The 23,350-nt window shown below is 61.1% G+C and overlaps 1 protein-coding gene across 2 annotated transcripts; it reads right to left on the bottom strand.

The window, feature by feature from the left end:
• Window positions 1-95: 95 nt before the first annotated feature.
• RASA4B (RAS p21 protein activator 4B) lies at window positions 96-22,999 on the bottom strand. 2 transcript variants are annotated; one of them, XM_060032285.1, is made up of 21 exons: window positions 22,784-22,999; window positions 18,501-18,557; window positions 16,980-17,093; window positions 16,425-16,486; window positions 15,153-15,282; window positions 12,941-13,022; window positions 12,224-12,355; window positions 11,910-12,001; window positions 10,485-10,602; window positions 10,083-10,233; window positions 9,745-9,809; window positions 9,313-9,425; window positions 8,866-9,058; window positions 8,500-8,637; window positions 7,766-7,910; window positions 7,367-7,536; window positions 5,572-5,709; window positions 4,224-4,359; window positions 2,289-2,409; window positions 892-956; window positions 96-766 (listed from the first exon to the last, which is right to left on the bottom strand). In XM_060032285.1, exons 1-21 carry the CDS (start codon window positions 22,846-22,848, stop codon window positions 645-647), a joined length of 2,409 nt encoding a protein of 802 aa, XP_059888268.1. In that variant the 5' UTR covers window positions 22,849-22,999; the 3' UTR covers window positions 96-644. The 2 variants fall into 2 exon arrangements, with proteins under 2 accessions (XP_059888268.1, XP_059888269.1); XM_060032286.1 differs by lacking the exons at window positions 16,980-17,093; window positions 18,501-18,557; window positions 22,784-22,999 and adding an exon at window positions 16,604-16,839.
• Between the last annotated feature and the right edge of the window lie 351 nt (window positions 23,000-23,350).

Genomic DNA, 23,350 nt, shown 5'->3' with positions numbered 1-23,350 from the left:
GAGCAGGGGCAGTGGGGATGCACAGAGACTGTGCTGGCGGCCCGGCGCTTGGCCACCCCCACCAGCAGCTGACCCCCATCTCGAGATCCCAGAGCCTCCACAGTCATGGCAGGTTTATTGTCGGCAACAGAGCGTCGCGATGCTCTCCCGGGGAGCACAGCTGTGGCCGTGAGGGGAGCAGGGGTGGTGGTGGCCAGGAGCAAAGCGGGTGCTGAGGTCCAGGCCTGGTCTCCTGGGCCCCATGTTCCCTCCTGCCTCTCTGGGTCCAAGAAGCATCAGTCCATCTGGGTGTGGACCACCCTAGAGGGGGCTTTCTAGCTGGGTCCACCCTGGGCAGGAGAGGAGGGACCCTGGGGAGTCTGGGCTAGTGGCAGTGATGGCTGTGGGGCTGGCGGGGAGCAGCCAGGCCTCACAGAGGAGCAGGAACCCCCGAAGTCCCCTGGAGATGTCAGGTGGGTGATGACGGGCCAAAACCGTATCAGCTCTGGATTTCCGGACCCCCTGGGCCCCTGGCTCCCCCAGCTCACTCAGCCCAGGAGAGACCCAGGCCGTGCACCCCAACGAGAGGGACCGAGGTGAAAAGCTGAGAGTGCACGGGGGTCTCCCAGCACCTGGCGGGGCTCAGCATGTTGTGCGGGGCGGCCTCATGTCTGCAGCTCCAGGACGTGGCTGGGCTCCAAGGGGGGGGAGCCAGCTGGGCTGGACCTATGGGCCTCCCGGAGGTCCTGCAGTACCTGGAGCAGCTGGGCCACTGGGTCCTCGGGGGCTGGAGGCAGATGCAGGATGAGGGCAGAGCAGGTAGGGTCGCGCCTGTCTGGAAGGCCGGAGGGCCCCTGGGAGGGAGGCCCCACCCACCATCCCCGAAAGGGGGCTCAGGTGGGAAGCACCTACCTCCTCCGGGGCCCGTGAGCACAGGGCCTGCCTCTGGGCCCGCACTCAGCTGTCGGTGCTTCTCCCTGTGGGTGAGGACAGGATGTGAGGGCTTCTGGTGCCCTCGCCCAGCAGGCTGGGTGACCCAGGGTGGGCCTCCTGAGCTGGAGGGGGCTCCTGGGGGCAGGGGGCTGCTTCAATGTACAGGAAAAAGTGTGGACCCAGGTCTCGGCCCCCGGTCGCCTCCCGCTTCCGCCGTCCAGCCTCCTCCTCTGGTCCCTCCACCTCAGCAAAGGTGCCTCAGCAGAAGGCACTTCGGAAACCAAGCTTGAACCGCGTCACTTCCTTTTCAGAGGGCCCTTGGGGAGAGATGCAAGCGGGGCCTGAAAATCCCCTCATGTTACCTGGCCATGGAATGAGTTTCATTCTTATGGGAACAGGAGACAGGGACATTTTAAGCACGGCTCCTACCCGGGGTTCACCAAAGGTCCCCAGGTCGCTCAGGTACAATCCTGTGCGCTTACACGGAGGGATGGTGGGCAGCCTCGCGGACCCTGTGCTTGAAGCTCCTTATTTAGGAACTCTGCTGGCTCAGCGCTTTGACCATCTCCCTGATCTACTTTGGATAAAACAGATCAAACTCCTCCTCGTCAGTTGCCTCCTAGGCCCTAGAGGGTCGCCTGACCCCTGACCCCTCTGCTCACGTGCTTCCTCCGCTCTTACTGTACGAGGATAAGCCTGTGTTGTTTAGGCCACGAAGCGTATGGTGACGCGCTACAGTAGCCACAGGAGACAAACCCTAGGAGAGCTGCTGAGGAGGCAAGGAGGATGCGCGGCGCCCCTCCAGGCCCCGGGGGCAGGGGTGTGGGAGAGAAAACTGCCCCCTTTCGAACAGACTCCGGGAAGCAGTGCTCTCAGGAAGCGATGGCTTGCTTTAAAATATCCCCATGCTGAACCCGCCCCCGACCAGAGATTCTGAGTCAGTGGGGTAGGGCCCAGGCATTCTGTTTTTAAAAAGCGTTCTGTGTTCGCTAAGCTGGAGCCAGGGCTGAGAACCACTGAATTAAGCGAGTTGGCTGAGGGCAATCCTGGCGCTCTGAGGGCACCAAGGGAGGGCTGGGCAGATGAGGGGGCCGGGTCAGCCGGGGGCACAGAGCAGCTACAGCCTGACCCTGGGCTTCCACAGCCCCTGGGACCTTCAACCTAAGATGAGCCAGCCTCATGCTGCAGAGATCCAGATGCCCTCCGGTGTGGCTGCCACAGGCAGGGAGGGGCAGAGCCTGATTACGAGGGAAGAGACCAGCCACTGCGGAGGGGCCCTGAGCCCAAATCCCGGCTCCAGCACCCGCCGGCACATCCCCCGGGGCTTCCCAGGCTCTGCCGCGTGGGACTCGCTGCCCCTGCACAGGCCTCCTCACCGCAGCGTGGCCTCTACACCCAGCAGGTGCCGGTAGATGAGCTGAGCCTCCAGGTCATGGTCGAGAGGGTCATTCCACTCCTGCAGGGTCACCCGGGACCGCGTCTTGTCGCAACCCAGATCTGGGGGCAGAGAGAGGACAGTTACAGGCAGGCACTGTGAGCGCTTACGTCCAACTTCCTGGAATGCAGATGGGGAAACCGAGGCCTAGAGAGGGCAAGGGACGCACGCAGGGGCCCCCAGGGCGGAGCTGGGCTGGGGGCACAGCCGGGAAGTCTGGCCCAGGGCCTGCCTGTGGCTCCCCACACTTCCAGGGGGCAGCCCCTCATCTCTCTCGGGTTCAGCTCCTGAGCCGTGACTGCAGGATGTGGGAGTTGTGCAGAATACAACTTAGGGAGCTGGACCACTTTCTGGAAGATTCCTGCCTGGAAGGAAGCAGGGAGCAGCCTGGAACTGTGAGATCATGGTGAGGGGAGCCGGGGTTCTGTGCCTTGGAATGAGCCGGCCCTGCCACGTGCTGCTTTACAACCTGGGCAGAGACGCCTGCATTTGCTAAGCCTCGGTTTCCTGCTCCACAAAATACGGCTGCCCAGCCCTGCCTCGTAGCGCCCTGGGGAGCCCCACTGCACCGATGACAAGGGTTACTGTCACAAGGCTACAGCCAGAGGCTGCAGGTCAGGTCAACCAGCCAGGGACGCCCTCGTGACAAGCTGCCACTGCTCAACCTCAGAGCCAGGGCTGGGCTACAGCAGGTGGGCCAGCTTCTGAGGGCCTGGACCCCACCGGGCTCGAGGGTCAGCCTGGCCTGCAGGCCAGGGGCTCCAAGTGCTGAGTCTCCTCTGTGACTGGGGTGCAAGAATTTTGTAAAGCAAAGGGGACTTCCCTGGTGGCACGGTGGTTAAGAATCCGCCTGCCAATGCAGGGGACACGGGTTCGAGCCCTGGTCCAGGAAGATCCCACATGCTGTGGGGCAACAAAGCCCGTGCGCCACAACTACTGAGCCCGTGTGCCACAACTACTGAAGCCTGCGCACCTAGAGCCCGTGCTCCACAACAAGAGGAGCCACCGCAGTGAGAAGCCCGAGCAACGCAACAAAGAGCTCGCCGCAGCTAGAGAAAGCCTGCGTGCAGCAACGAAGACCCAACGCAGCCAAAAACAAATAAATTTATTTAAAAAAAAATTTTGTAAAGCAGGTAGGGATAAGGAAGGAAGATCTTGAGCATTCTAGAACTTTACTGTCCAAGAGGGTAGCCACTAGCCACATGAGGCCATTCATATTTAAATTAATTGAAATTAAAATAAATTCAAAACTCAGTTCCTCGGCTGCACTAGCTACATCACCAGTGCTCAACAACCACATGTTCAGGCCCGGCACATGCACAGTATTGGACAGTACAGATACACACCATTTCCATCATCACTGAAAGTTCTAGGAGAAGCTTCTCTCTGCCATCCCTCCAGTGCCCAAGGCCCAGGGTGCCCCCAACTCACAGCTCCAGTACTGGGCTGCCAGTATGGAAATATGCAAATTAGGGGGCTGTCTTCAGCCCTCATTAGCAAGGAATTCCTAAAGTGTGTTCCTTGGAACACTGGTTCTGCAAGAAGCTCATTCACTGGGCCAGAAAAGTGGTCCCTGGCAAAGGAATTTGGGAAGTGCTGGGCTACACGGTGTCAGATATGGGATTCTAACTCGTTTTCAGGCCTCCTCCAGGGCCTCTGAGGTACCCACATGCATCACACACATCAAGTGGCATTTCCCAAACCACCTGGTCACAGGACCCTTTCTGCCCAGAGCACCTGCAGGGCCTGGTTGGCCTCAGGTGAGTGCCCACAGGTGCCCAGGTAGCTCCCCGCCAGGCCAGCGAGGCGGGGCTCCAGGGGCCTTTCGGGGACAGACGCAGTGCCATGGGGCCCTGTCTTGTCCCTGTCATCCCACCTGTCTTGTCCCTCTGGTGGCAGCAGCTCCACTTGTCCCCGCGGAAGACTCCAGGGTGGTAGGAGCCTAGCAGGCCGGTGTTGTTGATGCTGACCTTCCGCAGTGCAGACAGCCACTGGTTCAGCTCATTCACACACTACAGGGGGCATGGGGGGTGGGCACTGATGAGAGGTCACCTCCTCCAGGAAGCTCTCCATCCTTGAAGCTGCCCTATCTCTCAGGACTACACAGTCCCTGTGAGCCCGCTCGGCAGCTTTGGGTGAATTAGGAAAGGCTGCCCTTTCTCCAGACGGATGCAGCCCGCACCTGGCACATGGCTTGGTGAGCAGAGTGTGGGCTGGATTTCAGCCACCACTGGCCCCCTCGGCCATGCCCTTGGGCAATCCACAACCTGCCAACTATATGTGGTGGCTCTGCTGTCACCATTTTTTCCCTGTGGCTCTAAACTCTGACCCAACAGGGAGTCCTTAGAGGTGGGGCCCGTGGGATGGGTCTGTGACCTCCCACCCGTGCGCCCAGGACAGTCACTCGGGGGAACAAAGCACGCCCCCTCCCACTTCACCTTCCTCCTTGCTCAATGTCCCTGCTCAGGTGCTGCCTATCAGAGGCCCTCCCTGAGCACCGCTTCTGCTACACCCTCACTCTGTCCTCTCCCCGTCTCTCTCAGTCTCCACTGGTTCCCGTTTGACATGTTAAATATTTATTTATGGGTCCATCTTCTCCCCTGGGATGGAAGCTCCACGCGGGCAAGGACGCTGTTTTGTCTGCCGCCGTAACCCCACCACTTAGAATAGTGCCTGGAACCCAGAAGGTGCTCAATAAATATTTTTTAGATGAATGAATGAATGAATGAGTGAGTGAATGAATGAATGAATGAGTGAATGAATGGATTAATACGTGAACAGAGGAGAAAGGGACTTGAGCGTGTGCACCCAGAGCCACACACTCGCATAAGTGTGTGACTGTTATGTGTAGATACACACACACACACACACACACACACACACAGAAACACACAAGCAGCAACTCAGATACTTGGAAATACAGTTGCCAAAAACATGCACAACGTGAAGCTTCAAGACGTGGGGACGCGCCAGTCCACGCACCGGACCACTCCCAGACCTACGTGCGGGTGCCAAAGCAGGGCCACGCAGAGACATGGGCACGGCCTCCCAGGCACCCAGACCCCAGGAGACACACACGCCGCACTCACGTCAGATTTCACACCCCTGCTGTGCCTGATGTGGCCGACAAGGGGTGGGAGGTTCACTCGATCCTCATTCCAGCCCACCCAGGCATTCTCCCACAGCACCCCTATCTGCAGGTGCCCCCTCGGCCTGGCCCACACCTTGCACTGCAGGTAGGTGGTCTGGGACCTGCCCGCGTCGTCCGTGTAGATGACCTGCATGACGTGGGAGCTGCCGAAGCTCTTCTCCTCCACCTTTTCTGCTGCCCGGATGTGGGCAAGCTTGATGAGGGTGCTTTTCTGGGCGAGAGGGGGAACAGGGGAAAGGAGGCTCAGGGTCCTAGCCGGGGTCACTCCACTTCCTATCTCTGGGCCTCAGTCTCCCCTTCTGCAGCATCAGGGGTTGGTGTTGGGGATCCAGAGTGCCTGCCCTCCCAGGAGCCTACTCTGAGAGTGACCTCAGCCAGGACAGAGCGCAGACACGTGTGCCTGGCCTCTGTGGGCTCCCAGCAGTCCTGGGAGGTCTGAGCTTTAGCAAAGGGCCAGGAAACGCAGCTTTCCGGGGCTGGAGAGCACTGCCTGCTGTGGACCAGGCCCTGTGCCTTTGCACTTATTTTCCCAACTCACCTTTGTTCTCGCAGGCCCTAAAGGTCACATCCCACCTGCCGGACCCTGCCCCACTCCTGCCGTCATCGAATTTGATGAGATACAAATGGGACAGACAGAAGCTCTGGACCTAAAACATCCATGACCCTGAGGGACTCCCGACCTGCTAAAGCTGAACTACGCTGCCAGCGCCCAGACGCTGTTCTCCTTGCTTCGGGAACTCACCAGCGCCCTTCAGCATCCGAAGGACCAGTCCCCACGGCCCTCAGGCATCCAAGCTCACCACCCCTGCTGGCCTCAGGGACAAGCAGAGAGGGGCAGTGCCATCTCTTGGGAGGAGTGGGGAAACCTGGAGGGGAGCCCTGAGGACCCATGTCTGAGCTGTCTCTGGGTGGGGCTTCCCAAAGGATAGAAGGGACAGTCCAGAGGAGGATGTGCTGCGTGTCCTGGGGTGTCTGCTGGAGATGAGGCAGAAACGAGGCAGTAGTGCGGGCGGTGCTGCACAGCGGGATACACGGGGGTGCCCAGAGGATGGCACAGCTCCGTGCCTAGGAGCGGAAAGGGGCCCAGAGCAGGGTGGGTAGCCAGGCTTTGCCCAGGGAACCCGAGGGCCGGGCAGCTGCCCAGAGTGAAAGAAGCTGGAAAGTGGGAGGCCTGGGCTGAGGGGTCACCTGAGCTCCTTCACTCCCTCTGCCCCCACCCCAAACTGCACAGGGCTGGTTGGGCATCCCTGGAGACCTTCCCCCAGATCCTGGCTGACTGGGGGTTAGGTTGGCCCTGCTAGGGGGTCAACAGGTCCATTCAGGAAGTATGTGCTCAGCCCTTTTTGGGAGCAAAGTGCTCAGGACAGGCCAGCCCAGGGGACGTAGTGTCTTCAGTAATACCACTGGTCTAGATCCTGCTCTGTGCCAGGCTCTGGACCCTTAGAGAGCTCATCTCATCTAATTCTCAACAACCTGGTAAGTAGGAACCATTATCTCCAATTTACAGGCCAAGACACCAAGGCTCAGAGAGGTTGACACACTTCCCCTAGGTGCACAGGGCAGGAAGCCAGGACGCCTCTCAGCCCCTCTCTGCTTCCCTGAGCTCCCAGTGCCCCATCTTCCTCATGCACCTGACCTAGAAGCCAGGGCTAGACACTGCAGCCGCTGCCCACACCAGGACCCCCTGAACAGAGAACCTTCTTTCTCACGGGTCTTAAGTGACTTTGTGGCTGACACCAGGAGCCTGCATCTGTCTGGCTTTCTTCCGATCCCGGTGGACCCTGGGATGGGCTCCGAGGAAGCGAAAGGTGCCTCCAGGGTGTTATAACCCCTCAGAGCGCTACTTGCCCTCATCCTTCCTTACCCACCTTGGAGCTGGGTGTCTTGGCAAAGCTGAGGGCCTCCGTGGTGAGGGAGAAGTGGAGCTTCTTAAAGGAGGAAGACATGAGGGGGCCCTTGCCCTTGGTCCTGTGTATGAAGAGCGGCCCCTCCTTCACCAGCGGCGCCTGCAAGCTCAGGGCCCGCTGCAGGTCCAGCTCTGTAGGCCAGGGAGGGAAGGTGACAGGTGAGCCCAATGGAGGGGAAGGAGGGGCGGACCGAGGGCGGGGACTGGGGCGGAGCAAACTTCAACAGCAGGTTGTGGGTGGAGCTGCGAGAGGCACTGAAGGGGGCGAGGCCGTGGCACGGGGCGGGGGCGAGGCCATGGGACGGGGGCGGGGCAAACGTGATCGGCGGGTGAGGGCGGGGCCGCACGGGGAAGCGCTCACCCTCTTTCTCCTGGATGTCTACCAACTTGGTGATGAAGTCCTTCAGCTGGGCTACGCCCTGGCGCACCGTGGGCTGCAGCGGTTCCATCCAAGCCTCCTTAGCCCTGGAAGCTGGTGTGTCCATGTTGCCCACATTCTGGACCGCCTGGGGGTTGACAGCAAGAAAGGCCAGGCTCTGCTGGGTCAGAGGCCGGGCCACTGCCGCTCCCCCCACCCCCACCCAGTCTGTACTACTCCCACTGTAGACGTGGAGGTTGAGATGACACAGGCTCTGCTCACGGGCCTACTCTATCCCCACTGGGGGTCAGGGGTGAACGATCACAGCTTGAGACCTTTCGGGGACTTACAGTTGAGACCACTTGGGCCCAACCTGGTGACCTTCCTCTGCAGATTTAACAACAGATTCTGCTCCACTGGGTACCCTGGCCCCAACCTGGTGCCAAACACATAAGTGCAGTCTGGGAGTGAGTAGATCTGGGGCTTAGAAGACTCCAGTTCACCCCTGACAGGCTGTGAGGCCTTGGGCGACCTCCTACTGTGGACCTGTTCCCTTATCCATGAGACTGGGTGACCATGAGAAAGCTCTGTAGACTGTGAAGCGCAGTGTCACATGAGGGTACCGTGGCCTGCCACAAGGCTTTCCTCGAGCCAATGGGGAACACACGGCAGTCCAGGCAAGGACCCCTATTCAGCAGCCAGCTAAGCACCTCCCGCCAGCGTCCACAGCCCCGGACCTTGGCCAGCAGGAGCAGGGTGCGGCTGGTGCGGGCGTCCGCGTGCCGCTCCCGCAGGTGGAAGAGCTTGGGCGCCATGATGGCAGGAGAGATGAAGCGCAGGCACAGGAAGCTGGTGACGGCGATGAAGGGCACGTTCTGGAGGGGTGAGCGAGCGTTGGGGGCTGGACTCCCCTAAGCCTGGGCTCTGACAGCCCCTTTCCCTTTGGCGCTGTCCCCACAACTCCGCATCAACTTCCCACCCCGGGCCCCAGCCCCGCCCTCGGCTTCTAACCATCAGGCCCTTCCTACCACATCTTGGGGCTCCACCACTTCTTTTCCCCCCACTTTCTCCCCTCCGCCCAGCCCCACCGGCAGCAAGCGCACCTCGTCCTGGGCGCTGGGGAAGCGCTCGCGCACGCGCCGGAAGAGCTGGCGGAAGGTGGCGCGGACCACGGCAGGGCATGCGCGAACCGAGCGACTGAGCGAGCTCAACAGCGCCACCAAGTGGGCGCGCAGCGTCTGCGCGCTCTGCTCCAGCACTTCAGCTTCGGTCTGCGGGCGGTGCAACCCGGAGCACCTGAGTGAGCCCGGGGCAGACCCGCAGAAAGGTCGACGTCAGCGCTTGCACTCATGACTCGGACAGGGGCACCCGGAGACACAGGCGTAGAAAGACATCAGTCAAGACAGGGACACAGAGACCACGCCCAGGTGGGCAGTGCAGACGAAAGGTAGACCAGGCAGAAAGAGCACTTAAACACACACTTGAAGAAAGGGCCTGACTCCCCGCCCCCCCCCCCCCACCGCGCCTTCAGGGATCACCCCTGGTCTCACCCTACATCCTTGACCTCCACCTTGCTGGGGTCCAGCTCCACGTACTTCTTCTCCTCAAACACCCTGTCAATGATGGGGCCCAGGACGCCGTGCAGATACCGCATTCCAGCCACCTGGGGGCCACCGCGAGCCGCATTGGTCCCATCTCCCACCTCCTGCTGCCCGCCATCTTCCTCGCAGCTGGCCTCCCAGCCACCTCGGGCATCTATCCACCCAGGATAGAGCCAGGCACACAGGGGAAGGTGGCTCAACAAACTGCAGCTACATGAATGAATGAATGAATGAGTGAATGAGTGAATGAAATTCTTATCCTTAAAGGGCCCTGGACGGGAGACAGAAGAGTCAAGTTTAAGTTTCAACTCTGTCTCTTAGCCTCTCTGAACCTCAGTCTCCTCATCTATAAAACAGAGACAATATACTATGCAAACTCACCTTCAGAAAAGACTCCATGGACTTGGAGGCCAGAGAATTGCTTCGAAACAGGGTGTTGGCCTCACCTACGAGCAGAGGTCCCCATGGGTAGGGGGTTGGCAGAGGGACAAGGCTTTGGGGAGGAGGATGGAGGACCTTGGGGCTGGGGGCTCGGGGCTGGATGCTTAGTAAAGAGCCTCCTGGCCACCTCCCAACCCAGCACCCCACCTCTGCCTTTTGCTCTTTCTTTTGCCTCCTACAGGAGGACTTTGAGGTTTCTCTCCTCCCAGCATCCCTGGAGTCCTGGGCTCTGGTCCCCCACCATGCCCTCAGACCGGCCACTCCCTCCCAGGCCTCACTGGTGCGACCCAGCTCTAGCTGAAAGAGCAGGTCCAGGAAGTCTTTGGCCAGTCCCTGCCCCAGGAAAAGCTTGAGCAGGGTGGTGGCCACGTCCTGGCGGCATTCCGTGCTTGTCGTCTCCTCGATGAGTAGGATCAGCTGCCCTGGGCTCTGCGGGAGGCAGCAAGGAGAGGTGCAGCTGCAGGACGCACAGGGGAAGCCAAACCCTTCACTCTGAGGACCGCAGAGGACCATGGGGAAGCGGGGGCACTTTCCCAAGGAACGGAGGGGCCCTGGGCACTGGCTGGTGCCTTACCATCCTGACAACTCAGGTCTCTGCTCTTCAGAGTGGGTTTAGAAGGACAGGGAGGACACACGTACTGTCCCTGGACCCTCCCACCTTCCCCCAGGGGCCCCCTCACCTGGGTGCCCAGCTTCACCTCATGGCAGAGCAGCTGCACCAGGGGCTGGTAGCAGCCGGAGGGCAGCACCATCTCGTCCCGCAGCCGCACCTCCAGCTGCAAGGAGCCCAGGTTGCCCCTGGAACGGGCAGCCTGTGACCTCTCCACCAGGGACCCAGGCTGCCCGGGGCCGTGCCCCCTTCCCCACTGCCTCCGTTTTCCCTGCGGTCTCTCCGTGCGCGCCCTCCACCGTGGTTCCCTACACTGCCTCCCCTCCCGTTTTCTGCCCGGGCTGTTCTCTCTGTTTGGAAAGCTTTTCCTGCCTCCATCCTCCATCCGTCTTCAAGGCCTGGCTCCCCGCCACCTCTATACTCCTGTGGACTCTAGGCTTCACCCATGTGGACTCTCCAGCCTTGAGCCTGTCAACTCCCAGAAAGCAGCTCCCGCATGTATACATTTTACACTGGAAGCAAATCAGATCCCCAAGCTTCAAAACAACCTGCCAGGGGAAACTGAAGCTCAAACAGGGTAAGCACCTGGCCACATCAGACCTAACTTCCAAGCTGCCTTGCTCTGACCCTTCTAGGGGAGGCTGATGACCAAGGCTTGACAGTCTCTACGGCCCTCTGCTACCCACAGCACAGCACGGCTAAGTGACACGTGGCTTCTAGAAGCCATCAAGTCTGCCGTGGCTGGTTCTGTGGAAACGCCTTGGAGCTGGACACAGGCGTGTGCCCAGCCCCTGCCCTGCTGAGGGTGGGGATGGGGGGGCCTGGGGCCTCCTGTGGAGAGACAGAGCTGAAGCATCCGAGGGGGGGACACTGCTGGTCCTCCACTTCCGGACTAAGTAGTGGGCAAAGAGGCCAGAGGGCTCCCTTGATAAGGCTGCCAGATTTACCAAAATAAAAATACAAGACACTCCGATAAATTGAGTATTTGTAATATACGTTTGTCTCAGATGTTGGATGGACATACACTAAAAAATTATTCAAGGTTTATCTGAAATTCAGTTTTACTGAATATCCTGTATTTTATCTGGTAATCCTATTCCTGGAAAATTGGGAGGAGCTATGGCTCAGGGACACTGCCTCAGAGCTCTGGGGACTTGAACACCGGGCTAAGTAAGGTCTGCAGAGAAACCCTTAAAGGGAAGGTATCTGAAGGCTTGTTCTAGAATCTGACAGAAGACAGAAGGCAGGAGACGTGTATTGCCTTGGAGCCCTGAGGGCAGGGCTGAGTCCAGGACTGTGAGAAAGAGGGAAGAGGCGGGATCCGGCCAGATGGAGAAGGATGCTGGCCTGGTGGGCGAGGGCCACAAGAAACCTGGGGCGGCATCACCCACCCGTTACCAGCACACCTGTCTCCCTGCTGGCGCCAACGCTCTGCCTCCTGGGGCCCAGAGCCCGCCAGCCCTGCCAACCCTGCCACCGAGCCACAGGCACTCACTCTTCTCGCCGACTCTTGGACTGGTCGGGCTGCAGCCGGAACCAGCCCTCCTCCTGCTGGGCCGCCCGGAGTCTCTGGACATTGAACACCACCTGGGGGTGGGGCAGAGGCGTTATGGGTTGGGGGACATCCTGGGGCTGGGATCCTCAGGTCTCTTCCTTGCCAACTACTGTTCTTTTAAGAGGGGGTACCTTCCGAGGGTCCCTGAGCGCCAGTGGCTGGCTCTGGGGAGTCCCGGGCCTCCTGGGGATGGCCGGACAGGATGGCCGGGAGGGAGGCCGGGCGGGTGTGGCCTGAAGGGGCAGGGTGCTCACCTTGCCCAGGAAGTCATTGCGGCTGACAAGGTCCCAGTCCCAGGCCTCCACACACAGCGCCTCCGCCGCCCCCTCTTCCAGCTCGAATTCAAACGTCTCATTCCAGCGTGGGTAGCGTGACTTCTTCACGATCTGCCCAGAAAGGGGTCAGCGGGGGCAGGGCTGATGCCATGCGGCTCCCCAGGCCCAGCCAAGGACAGACCCCCCCACACCGCACCTTCCCCGCAGGGGTCCTGATGCAGCTTCCTCTCCTCGGTCCGGGCAGAGGCCCCGAAATAGCAGAGGTAAAAACTTCCTGTCCAAGCCCCTACTCGGTTCTCAAGTGGGGAAATTGAGGCCCAGAGTGGGTAAGGCACTTGCCCAAGGCCACACAGCAAAATGGTAGCAGGTTGCACTGAGAACCCTGGTCTCGACATCCTCCCCGCTCAGGACTGAGCTCACCACCCTGGCTGTTCCCCAGAGGTGAGAAAAGTCGCGTGGGCAGCTGTTGGACTTTGCAGATTAACCGCAGGTGGGCTGTCTCGGCCCATCTGGGCCAGGAGTGAAAGGCGGCTGAGGCCACAGGAGCTGGCACCAGAAGGGCTTGGACCCACTGTGCACTCTTGGAGAGGTGGCCCCGCTTTTCTAAGCCTCCTCTGTAAGACTGCAGGCCCAACCTGACCTCCCAGGTGATGGTGAAAACCCCCCTGCCCCCTCCCGGTCCCCCAGCCTCCTCACCGAGGTCTCCTGCGTCCGGCCGTTGTAGCGCACTCGGACAAAGGGGTCAGATGCACCATTCCGGTCCTTGGGGGCTAGGTCCCTGCGAGGGAGGAGAGCATCCACTTGTCACCAAGCGTCCCCTGGGCTAACACCCCACCACTGTGGGGTAACCCCACGCCGGGCTGGAAAGGCCTGGGCTCATCCTGGGCCTGGCCAGCTGGGTGGCTGTCAGCCTTCCAGCCGTTCCCACCACGGTCACCCCATGGACCCCTGGGGTGGGGGCGTCCTCCAAGGCTCCTTCTGACTCGGCCGCTGCAGGTCGGCCGCTGCACCTCCTCTGGCGGGCGGGGCAGGCAAGGCAGGCTCAGCCGTGGGTCAGCCCGGGCCAGGGGCGCCCCCCCTCCCCCTTTCCAGGGCAAGGGCCACCTCCCTGAGGCTCGGTTTCCGCATCAGTAAAATGGAGAAGATAATCCCTTGCATTGAGATGATGGGCTTCTAGAAGGCCTGTCCCCACAATATCCCCCTCACTTGAGGGAGGCCTTGGTGGGCGGCCCCGACCACCATCCTGCCCTCTCTCCACAGACGGCCCTTTATGAAGCCCAAGGCTGGCCGCGGTGCCCCCAGCTTAGAACCCTCTGGAAGAAGCTCAAAGCCCAGCCCCATTCCCTTCCCTGGAAGTATTATTTTCTGCTCTTTTCCGCCTTTTCCATTTTATGCCTCTCGTGACTGCTTTTCTTTCCTCCTCAGAACTGTCTAATAAAATTCTAGAGTTTGGCCTTGAGAATCTGCCCAGAAAGATGAGGAGGACATGTTCTGTTTCTGCCACGAAGGCAGCTCCTTACGGGGGTTGGAGCCAAGGAGCCTGGGGGCGAGTGCCCTCACACGCCAGACAGAGGGCTGACTGACCACTGCCCCCCTCCCACCCAGGCACTTGCTAGGAGGAGGCCGGGCTGGCCCAGCCGTCGTGTCCCCGACAGTCTGGGCAGCGTGTGTGCGTGTGTGCGAGTGTGCATGAGCGTGTGAGCATGCGGGTTACAGAGAGCCTGGCCCGGGCGAGGCTGAGGAAGGAGGAAGTGGGTGAGCAGAGGCGTGGATGGCCCGTGAGGATGACAGAGCGTGAGGGATGTGACTGTGATTCTGCCCAAGGCCAAGTCTTTTCCAGCTGGCCCTGCCTCTTCCACATACCCGCCCCAGGACAGAAAATAAAGCCGGTGGAGCCGCAGGCCTCATGTTCAGGAGGGAGGTCTTCCTCCCAGCGTGGCCAGCCACCCCGCGGCTCCTCCACAGGTGCCGGCCCACCGGCGTGTGCCTCCAAGGGACGCAGGCGGAGGCTGGGGGCCACCGCCTGCTCCCACCCCAGAGCCAGGCAAGCAGCCGGCGGAGGTGAGTTGGAGCCAGACAGGAAGGTGCTTCTCATGGAGTATGTGTGACTCACACTCAGGCCCAGGTGGGAGTGGGGCCTGCAGCTAAAAACACCCTGCTAGGGGTGGGGGGTTCCCTGTCACAGGTGACAGGCCCATCTTCCCATCCAAGTCGCTGTCGCTCCTGGAGAGAACCCCGCCCCTCCCATCTGGAGGTTTTCAGCAACTCCTTCCAACCCCCCCCACCCCACCGAGGACCCCCACCCCACCGAGGACCCCCACCCACCTCACAAGTCGGGCCAAGTTCATATTGAAGTTAAAGCCAGGGAAGCCCAGTCTTGGCACTGGGGCTGTATGATCAGGGTTCAGGGTCCCCTGTCACCCATCACCCCCACTGCTCTAGGATGCCTGAATTTCCAGCATTAGAACATCATCCCTTCCCCTAAGAGACACAGCCTCCTGAGTGGGGTCACCTGGGAAACGTCTTCAGGTCAGAGAAGCCGCCCCCATGTGCCCAAGAGCCCGCTGTCCAGGGAGGAGGCATGGGGTCAGGAGGCGGACTCGGGGGAGAGGAGGCCCAGCGTCCACAGTGGGTTTCTCTAGTTGTTTTGTTTGTTTGTTTGTTTTTGCGGTACGCGGGCCTCTCACTGCCGTGGCCTCTTCCGTTGCGGAGCACAGGCTCCGGACGCGCAGGCTCAGCGGCCATGGCTCACGGGCCCAGCCGCTCCGCGGCATGTGGGATCTTCCCGGACCAGGGCACGAACCCGCGTCCCCTGCATTGGCAGGCGGACTCTCAACCACTGCGCCACCAGGGAAGCCCGGGTTTCTCTAGTTTTGTGGGGCCCACTGCCTGGTCTCCCAGGGCTCACCTGGCCTCCAGCACAGAGCAGCGCAGCCGGCAGGCCCGGGTCCCCAGCACCACTTCCAGCCGCAGGTGGATCTCGCCCTGCACCTCCTCATCAGGGTCGACCTCCGTCAGATGGGCCCATCCACTGAAACCTGAGGGGCCGCGACTCAGCCAGGGCGCTGGCCCTTCTCTCTCAGCCCCTCCAGGCACCACGGGCCCCTGCACAGGCCCCTCGGAAACCTCTCAAGCTCCCACGAGGCAGGGGCTGCTGTCCCCAGTGACAGATGGGGAAACTGAGGTTCAGATGCTGAACAACAGTGGTTAAAAGAGCCTGGGTCAAAGTCCAAGTCCTCACCCTTGGGCCACGCTGCACTTGGTGGCCCTGACCCTGACCCATCCTGGGACTGGCCTCTCTGCCTCAGTTTCCTCATCTCAAAACAGGGGGAGAGTGGCTCTCGCCCAGGGGTGCTGGGAGGAAGGCCTAAGCCCAGACGGGGGTGCGACGAGGCAATGGCATCATTAGGGCCACTGGCCCCCAAGGGACTGGCTGGGGCCACAGGCAGGACAGGCCTCAGGCCTGGCAGGGGCCAAGAGGCTCTATGAGTCAGCAGACGCCCCTGCCCCCAGGCCTGCCCCAGCCTCACAGACAGGAGCAGGTGTGTGCCGGGAAGGCCCCTTGAGAGTCACAGGGGCTCCGGCAGCAGAGTCTGAGGCATCTCAGAGCTCCTGGTCTGAACCTTCACTGGCAGATGGGGACTCAGTCCAGAGGAGGCAGCACCACGTCACACGGCGAGGCTAGGGCAGGGCTGACCCCTCCAAACAATGTCCGCATCCCCAGAATCCTCCAAGGCGCTCTCCAGCCTGGCCCCGCTCCAGGCCGACCCCTCAGACTTAGGACACTAGGACCCAGGCTGAGGGGACCCCGTGGGGTACAGAGCCAGCCAGACTGGGAGGAGGGGTTCCCACACCTGGGCCATGCAGCATAAAGAGGCCCCTTCCTCTGCCTGCAGACGCCTCAGATCCCACCACTAGCAGCCCCTCTTTGCCCTGGGGGGATGTGGTCCCAACTGAGGGCGGGGAGAATGGGGCACGGAGGCCGGGGTGCAGGAGTTGGAGAGGGCCACAGGCCCTTCTGGGGAGGGTAGAAATGGCTTTTCCTGAGCATGGGGGCCTGAAGGAGCCCAGAAGAAGGGTCTCAGAGTGGAGGATGGGCCGGGGACTGGGCAGACAAGTGGGGGGCTAGGGGAGGGAGGCCAGGGGAGGAGAAAGAGTGGGCTCCCTCCCGGGATCTTACCCTTAGGGTGAGTAGCCAGGGTGTCCCTGGTAAGGCAGACCTTCCCGATGACGTCGTCCCGGCTGGAGGGTGGAGAGGGAGCCAGAGCTGGGCGGGGCTCGGTGCGGAGCCCAGGACCCCCTCCCACACAGGTTGGGGCCCCTGGCGGGAGCAGGGAGACTGACACTCCAGTCACTTACCGTAGCCCACGGAGCTGGACCCATGACCCTTCTGTAGGCCCTCTCATGGGCATGGGATATGTTTCCGCACGTGGACTGACACACATGCCCACAAACATGCCAAGCTCTTCTCTCCGGGGGCCTGTTTCCTAGCTTGCATCCCCGCGCACACACAGCCCAGTGCGTGCACACGCGTGATGTGGTGGGAGCACAAGGAATCCACACACACACACACAGACGCCGCACATCCAACCCTGCACCTTCCAGATCCCCCGGGCTCCCCCTCCCTCCAGGCTGTAAAGAAGATGCCGTGACCAGCAGTCCCAGCAGTGAAATGGGCCAGAGAGGGACAAGTGGTGGGGTCTGGGCCCCAGCTGAGGACTGGGGTTCCACCCACCTGAGGGCATCCTCGTCCATGACGTAGAAAGCCACCGAGTGGAAGGTGGGCAGCAGGTGCACCTGATACTCCTCGCCCCAGAAGGGGCACAGGGTCTTCCACACAGTGGCTGTCCTGCAAGAGAGGACCCTCAGCACTTGCCTGGGCCGCCCGCAGGCCCCGGGCTGGGACAAGGCGGGGCTGTGTGGCTTGAGCCCACCTTTCCCCACAGCTGCCTCCATTCCCGGGAAAAACTGCTCTGCTAGGTGATGATTCTCCCTGTCCCGGACCCACCGTCCATCACCAATCATTCCCTCCTGACCTTCCTCTCTGCCCTGGGTGGGGCACAGGCTGCATCTATCAGGCCATTTTCCATTGGGGGAAACTGAGACCAGAGTTGGCAGTAGCTGGCCTCAGGTCACACAGCAGGACAGTGGCAGAGCCAGGACCAAAGCCTCCCCCTGGCCCCTGATGCTGGACAGACTCACTGTAGAGGCAGGGGGATGGCCAAGTTGACTCTGGAGACAGAGAGTCCTCCTGGGGGCCCTGAGAGCCAAGGTCTGGGTCCTGACCCACAGAGGTCCTGTATGGGCAAAGCCTCACCCAGTTCTGGCCGAACCCCCCAGGACAGAACCTTCATCACATAGGGCTCAGCAGGGTATGTGGATGTGGGGAAGCTGCAACTCCCCAAGGACCCAGATGAAGGCTCAGGGGATCACCTTCATCCCAACCAGTTCTTGGACAGGTCACTTGAACTCTGGGGCCTTGGTTTCTCTGTCTGTCATTGAGACAATCAGAGCATGCATATCTCCCCCCTCATGGTGCCCATGCTCAGGAGAGAATCTGGAAAAAGGCGTCTGCAGTGAGAAGAACTCTGTACGGCAGCCTTGGTTCTCAATCAGCAGTGGACACCCAGATGGGCAGAAGAGCTGAGCTGAGCTTTGGCCATGAACTTTGAGGCAAAGGCCTGAGTGAGAGAGGGGACCAAACAGCAAAGACCCTGCCAGAATCATGGAGCCCATGGAGAAAGGGATGCCCAGGGGAAGCGGCCCTTCTGGACAAGTTAGTTCTTCTGTAAACAGGATGTGACCCTATTGTACGGAGCACGCTGGAAGCATTAAACGGGCTGGAAAAGGTTTCTCACAGGGCCTGGCAGAGACCACATTCCCTAAGTGACGGCTGTGGTAACTAGTCATCATCATCTGTCCCTTCTGCGGGTTGTAAAGAGCGACAGAGTCGGGGAGAGGCCCTTGCCTGAGCACCCAGCCCACGGTAGATGATCCCTCCGTGGGCGTTAAGGTCAGCAATTAGCAAGCCTAGTGGGTCTTTCTTACCTCCTAGCAGGCTGTTAGGGCCTGATGGGCTCCAGGGAATCAGACGCTCCAAGCCCTTGTCACGCACATTTCACAAACACACACACACACACACACACACACACACACACACACACACACACACACACACGCCAGATGCGTGAGTTCAAACGGGCCCGGGGCAGCCCATCTCACTCACCCTCGGGTGGGGGTGGGGCGAGGGCGGTACCTTATGATGGGCTCGTGGTCCACCTTCACGATGCAGTAGGGATCGCTGCTGCCCGTGCTGCAAGAGACAGGCGGGGAGGGGCTGACTGATGGGGCGGCCGGCCGTGGGCACCCCTCCTTCCTCCTCCAGGGGCTCCCAGCGACCCCAGGAAAAAGACAGTCAAGGCTGAGGCACCAGGTCCTGGGCTGGGACCCAAAGATTCCTCAGGCAGGAAAGTACCTCCACCCTCGGTCTGGGAGGGGGCTGGTGAGGCAAAGGCAGGATCGCGCGCCAAGGCTCCCCTGCCCGCTGCTGGCCTTCAGCGGGGGGGAAGGTGCTTCTCCTTCCTGCTGGCTCCCACAGCTCCCCCACCCCGCCCCACCCCAGCCAGGGAGGACAGAAACAAGTCACAACAGCCTACCCCCAGCCAAGTCAGCCCCTCACTCTCTCCGCTCAGACTTGCTTCCTCCAGTGCCTCCCGCCTGGACTGTCTTCCCACTCCTCCCAAGACCCCTCCTCAGTCCCCTTCACTAAGAGCCCTCTCCTGTCCCAGAGGCCCGGAGTAAGGGCTCCCCTGCCATCCCCCCGCCAGCCCCCTCCCTGGCACGTTTCCCTCCATCCCAGCACTGCTATGAGGTACTGTCGTCAGCTGCCTCCCCTACCCGTCTATGAGCTACCTGAGCGTGGGGACCACTTCTGTGTTGACAGGGTCCCTTGAGTGTTTGTTGGATGAATGAATGAATGAACGAATAAAACCATTGGCCTCAAGCTCCCAGCCATCTGGAAAAGAACGAATGGGCCAGGCAACCCAGACCACTTGGTTCCTCCTGTCTCTGTTGGTGGGGAATTGATTCCTGGGGTTGAGGGCAGCACCGGCCTGGCCCAGGGCCACTGTTGGGCAAGAAGCGGGGACGGCCTGTCTTCAGAAGTGCCCTTCAGGCCTGGTATCCATAAAAAGGAAGTGTATTTGCATGTTGGAGGTTGGGGAATTCCAAGCCCAGCTTCCCTTCTCAAAAGGGAAGAGGAAGCTACTGGAGACAAACATCTCCAAAGGTTCTCCTTACACTGATGGGAAATGTCTCCTAAGACTGGGCACTGCCCACTGCGCAGCTCAACGAATGAATCCCTACTGAACAGTGAGGTTTGGGGCTCCTGTTGCAGGCGGGGTCACTGGGGTGGGCAAAGGCCTGCGGGCAGGAACAGACCTAGTGTGCAGGGCTGCCATGAGCTGGGGGGCTGGATCAGAGGGGCGGAAGGGGGCAGTGTCAAGAGTGGGCTGAGGCCAGATTTAAGGACCTGTGCCCAACTGTGGCTGGCCCAGCCTGGCTCCTTGTGGGGCCTCTATATTTAGGGCCTTGGCAGTCTCCAGGCTGTGGGATGGGGAGGATCAGGGTAAACCCCAAAATAGCCCCGGGCCCGTCCCCAGGGCCACTGGGCGTGGGAGCCAGTGGGTCACTGGTCACCATGAGACTCAGCTCCTGTATGGCTGACCCAGGCACGCAAGGATGGGAGGAAGCATGACAGAAACAGGTGGGCTCTGGAAGCTGTTGGTGATAGGGTGCACAGCTGTGCTCTGTGCCCTTAAGGGGACTAAAAACCCACGAGTGGAAGTGGCCGGGAGGCAAGTGGTCACTGTGTGATGACGCCCTTCCTCAGAACTGCCTCAGTCAAGATGGGTCACCATGGATGAAAGTGAACTCCCCGTCCTCAGAAGCATGCAAGTCCCAGCTGGAAGGGATGCTGCTCGGGAGACAAGCTGGGGCTGATGAGGTCCAGTGGGGCAGGCTCACCACCCCCCGTGCCTCCAGCACTTGGGGAGGGTCTCCTGTGATCTCCAAACCCCCGCCATGCCTAAGCCAACGCTCTGCATGGCATTTGCGAGGCTTGGTCCCCACTGAGCCCCCCCGGCAAGCTTGCAACCTGGGTCCAGCTCGGTTGGCCTGTCAGCAGCAGACTGGGTTTGAATCCTGACTTCTCCCCCTACTGGCTGTGTGGCCTTGGAAAAGGACTTTCCATCCTGAGCCGCGGTTTCCCCATCTACAAATGGAGCATATCTACGTTATAGGGTTAATAAGAGGATTAAATGGGAAGGTCCTGGACACATCTGAATCTCCCCTACTGTGGACCAGGCGTCCCAAGGGACCTGGCATGCCAAGACGAATGAGTCATGGTTCCTGCCCTTAGAGTCACGTGGTGCAGGCAGCCCACGAAGAAGCAATTGCTATCAAGGGCTTTGTCCTAATTCCAGCTCACCCGAAGTGCCGGAAGGCATGGAGCAGGGGCAAGGAACCCTGCCCAAGGGCACCAGGGAAAGTCCTGAAGAGGAGTAGAGGTTTGGAAGAGGTTTTAAAGGGTGAATAGGAGTTTTCCAGTGAACCCTGAAGGGGAGTCCTTGAAGGCAGAAGACTCACACATGTGCAGAAGCAGGGCTGTGAAGGCCAGTAGCCCAAATGTGAGGGACTGGGGTGGCGGAGGTTCACAGCTGGATTTAAGAGATGGTTGACGGTCAGAGCTGTGCACACCAGCCTCTATGCGGAAGGCAGAGGAAAGGAGGTAGGGGGAGGTGAGGAGGCAGGAGGGCAGGGCAAGGAAAGAGATTCTGGAGGCAGAACGCTCAGAACTTGGGGGCCCCTCCCCTGGGGATGGAAGCACCTGGTGGTGTCCCTCAGCTGTGCAGAGGCAGGGCTGGGCAGGGAACCCGGCACCATGGCTCCCAGGTAGGCAGAGTCCACAGTTTCACCGCCCTAGGCTGCTGAAAGCCTAGAGTCAGGCACTAGGGCCAGCGCTGCAGGGATGGGGAGGGAGGCAACAGATGGAGGGGCTGCTCCTCCCAGGCGCCACCAGCCAGAGGAGGCCAAGCTGACCTAGATACCAGTGCCCGCATGGGGGGCGCTTAGATGCTGGGCCTGGAGGCCGAGACCCCTCTCAGAGCTCATCTGCCTTCCCACCTGAGAGACCACATTCCCAGCTCCCGCCCCAACTCCCCCCCACGCAGCGAAACCCACCTTGAGACAGCCCGCCCAGCACCCTCCCTCACCCATTGCCATGGCAACTGCTGAGCCAGGCCTCCTCAGGCCCAGGGGGCCTTGAACTGGAACTGCTCATAGCGCTGAAAGTGCTGGGAAACTCACAGGGGCCACTGTGCGCGTGAGGGAGATGCCCTTGGCCTGTCCTCCTGCACCCCACTCCCCAGTCCACCACCTCTCTGCATCCGGGAGCTCTCTGAGGAGCCCGGGGGTGGGGAGGCTGCCAGACTTTGGACCATATGCTGCCTCCGGGCTCCCCCGTCCCCACCCCCTCCTCTAGGCAGCCAGGCCCCTCAAGCTTCGTACTTTCCACCGCTCTTATCCGAGAGGGATTCCCACCTCCAGTTTACAGCAGGGAAACTGAGGCTTTGGGGACAGTGAGCTGCCTAAGGCCCGTGCAAGGGAGCCAGTGATGGGATTGGACTGCTCAGCTCTGGTACCTATTGAGGAGGGTGGGGGCTTCAGAAACCTCCTCGAACCTGGCCAGGGGCCAGGGAAGGTCCTAGGAGTCAGTGCTTGTTAGGAGCCCTAGACTCAAGGCCTTGCTCCGCCACTTGGAGCCAGCATTTCACGTCTCTGAGCCTCGGTTTCCACATCTGTAAAATGGAACGGTGAGAACGACCTTGCTGGGTGGTTGTGAGGATTAAAGGCAATGGCTCAGGTAAAGCCGAGGCTACAAGAGCAGCTACTACCCAGCCACCCCATCCTGCACCGGTCCCAGCCTCTTGACCTAAGGTCCACTCTTCAGGCCAGCCCCTCCCTTCCCAAATGCACAGCAGGAAGCCCCAGGACAGCCCCTGCACCCCATGGTGTTTCCCCTGCACTCCCAGGTACTAAGGGTTCCAGACCTCCTGAGGAAGACCCCTCGTTTCTAGGGGGGGCACCCCACACCCTCCAGCCACACCCCACTCCCCCCCCACACCGGCAGTGCATGGAGACAACTCCTTTTCGATGTCTCCCCCACGCCCAGCTCCTGTCCTATCAAAGCCCCTTCCCCTCTTGAGGGGCCGTTCTCTCCCTCCCTATTCACTAAGGACCCTTACAGATCCCCGCCCCCTCCCCAGACCCCGGCCCTTCCCTGTCACCCCCTGTCCGGTGCTCGCAGCAAATCTCACTGTCCCCATTTCCCTGCCAGTCTCCCACTGCAGCCACACTCGCCACACCCTCACCACTGCTCTACTTGTGGGCGGGCCGTGTGGACCCCAGAAAGGTCAGGCAGGCATAAGGGGCAGCTTCCCTCCCCGGAAAGTTGGGGTTCCCTCCTCCGGCTGCGCTCACATGTCCTTGGCGGGCAGGTTCTTCCCCTCCACGATGCGGATGAACAGCGAGCTGCGCTTGGCCATCGTGGGTCCGCGACGCGGGGTCCTGGCACGGGGGAGCCGGACGCCAGGGTCCAGGGCAGCGGCAGGCGGCGGTCTGGCGGGCGCTGGACTGGGCGCAGGAGGGGCGGGCCCCACTGGGCCTGGTAGGTAAGCGCGGGGGCGGACGAATCGCTCCCACTTCATTCACCCCGCCACCGCCCCATGTGAGGAGGGGGGACACAGCGCCCGGGAGGACCAATCGGAAGCCGGGGCTCCCCGGGGTGGGCGGGGCCGGCCCGAGCCGCGGCGCTCAGTGGGCACCTGGGGCGGTTTAGGGGAGGGGCCTGAGCTGAGGGGTTGGGGAGCGCTGGCTGGAGCTGAGGGGCGTTGGGCGCCCGTCTAGTCTAGTGGAGCCGTAGGGCCCCCGGTGACTTGCGCCACGGGTCCTTGTGGGCGGCGGGCGTGGTCCGAGTGCCTGTACCCAGGCACTCAAGGGCTGTGGGCCCGAGTGTGCTCTGGGAGGCGTGAGCAAGTGCGGGGATGC

The sequence above is a fragment of the Delphinus delphis genome, chromosome 15 (assembly GCF_949987515.2).
Source record: "Delphinus delphis chromosome 15, mDelDel1.2, whole genome shotgun sequence".
In the NCBI taxonomy this organism is placed as follows: domain Eukaryota; kingdom Metazoa; phylum Chordata; class Mammalia; order Artiodactyla; family Delphinidae; genus Delphinus; species Delphinus delphis.
This window is presented reverse-complemented; position numbering and strand designations above follow the sequence as displayed.

What these genes read in the sequence shown, in the direction of transcription:
- RASA4B (XM_060032285.1), bottom strand. Translation starts at nt 22,848, where the DNA reads ATGGCCAAGCGCAGCTCGCTGTTCATCCGCATCGTGGAGGGGAAGAAC. An exon ending in CCTGGCTACTCACCCTAAGG is followed by an intron (nt 15,283 to 16,424) that starts GTAAGATCCCGG and finishes GCGGCCCCTCAG; the next exon opens with GTTTCAGTGGATGGGCCCAT. An exon ending in CCATGGAGTCTTTTCTGAAG is followed by an intron (nt 9,426 to 9,744) that starts GTGAGTTTGCAT and finishes GGTGGCCCCCAG; the next exon opens with GTGGCTGGAATGCGGTATCT.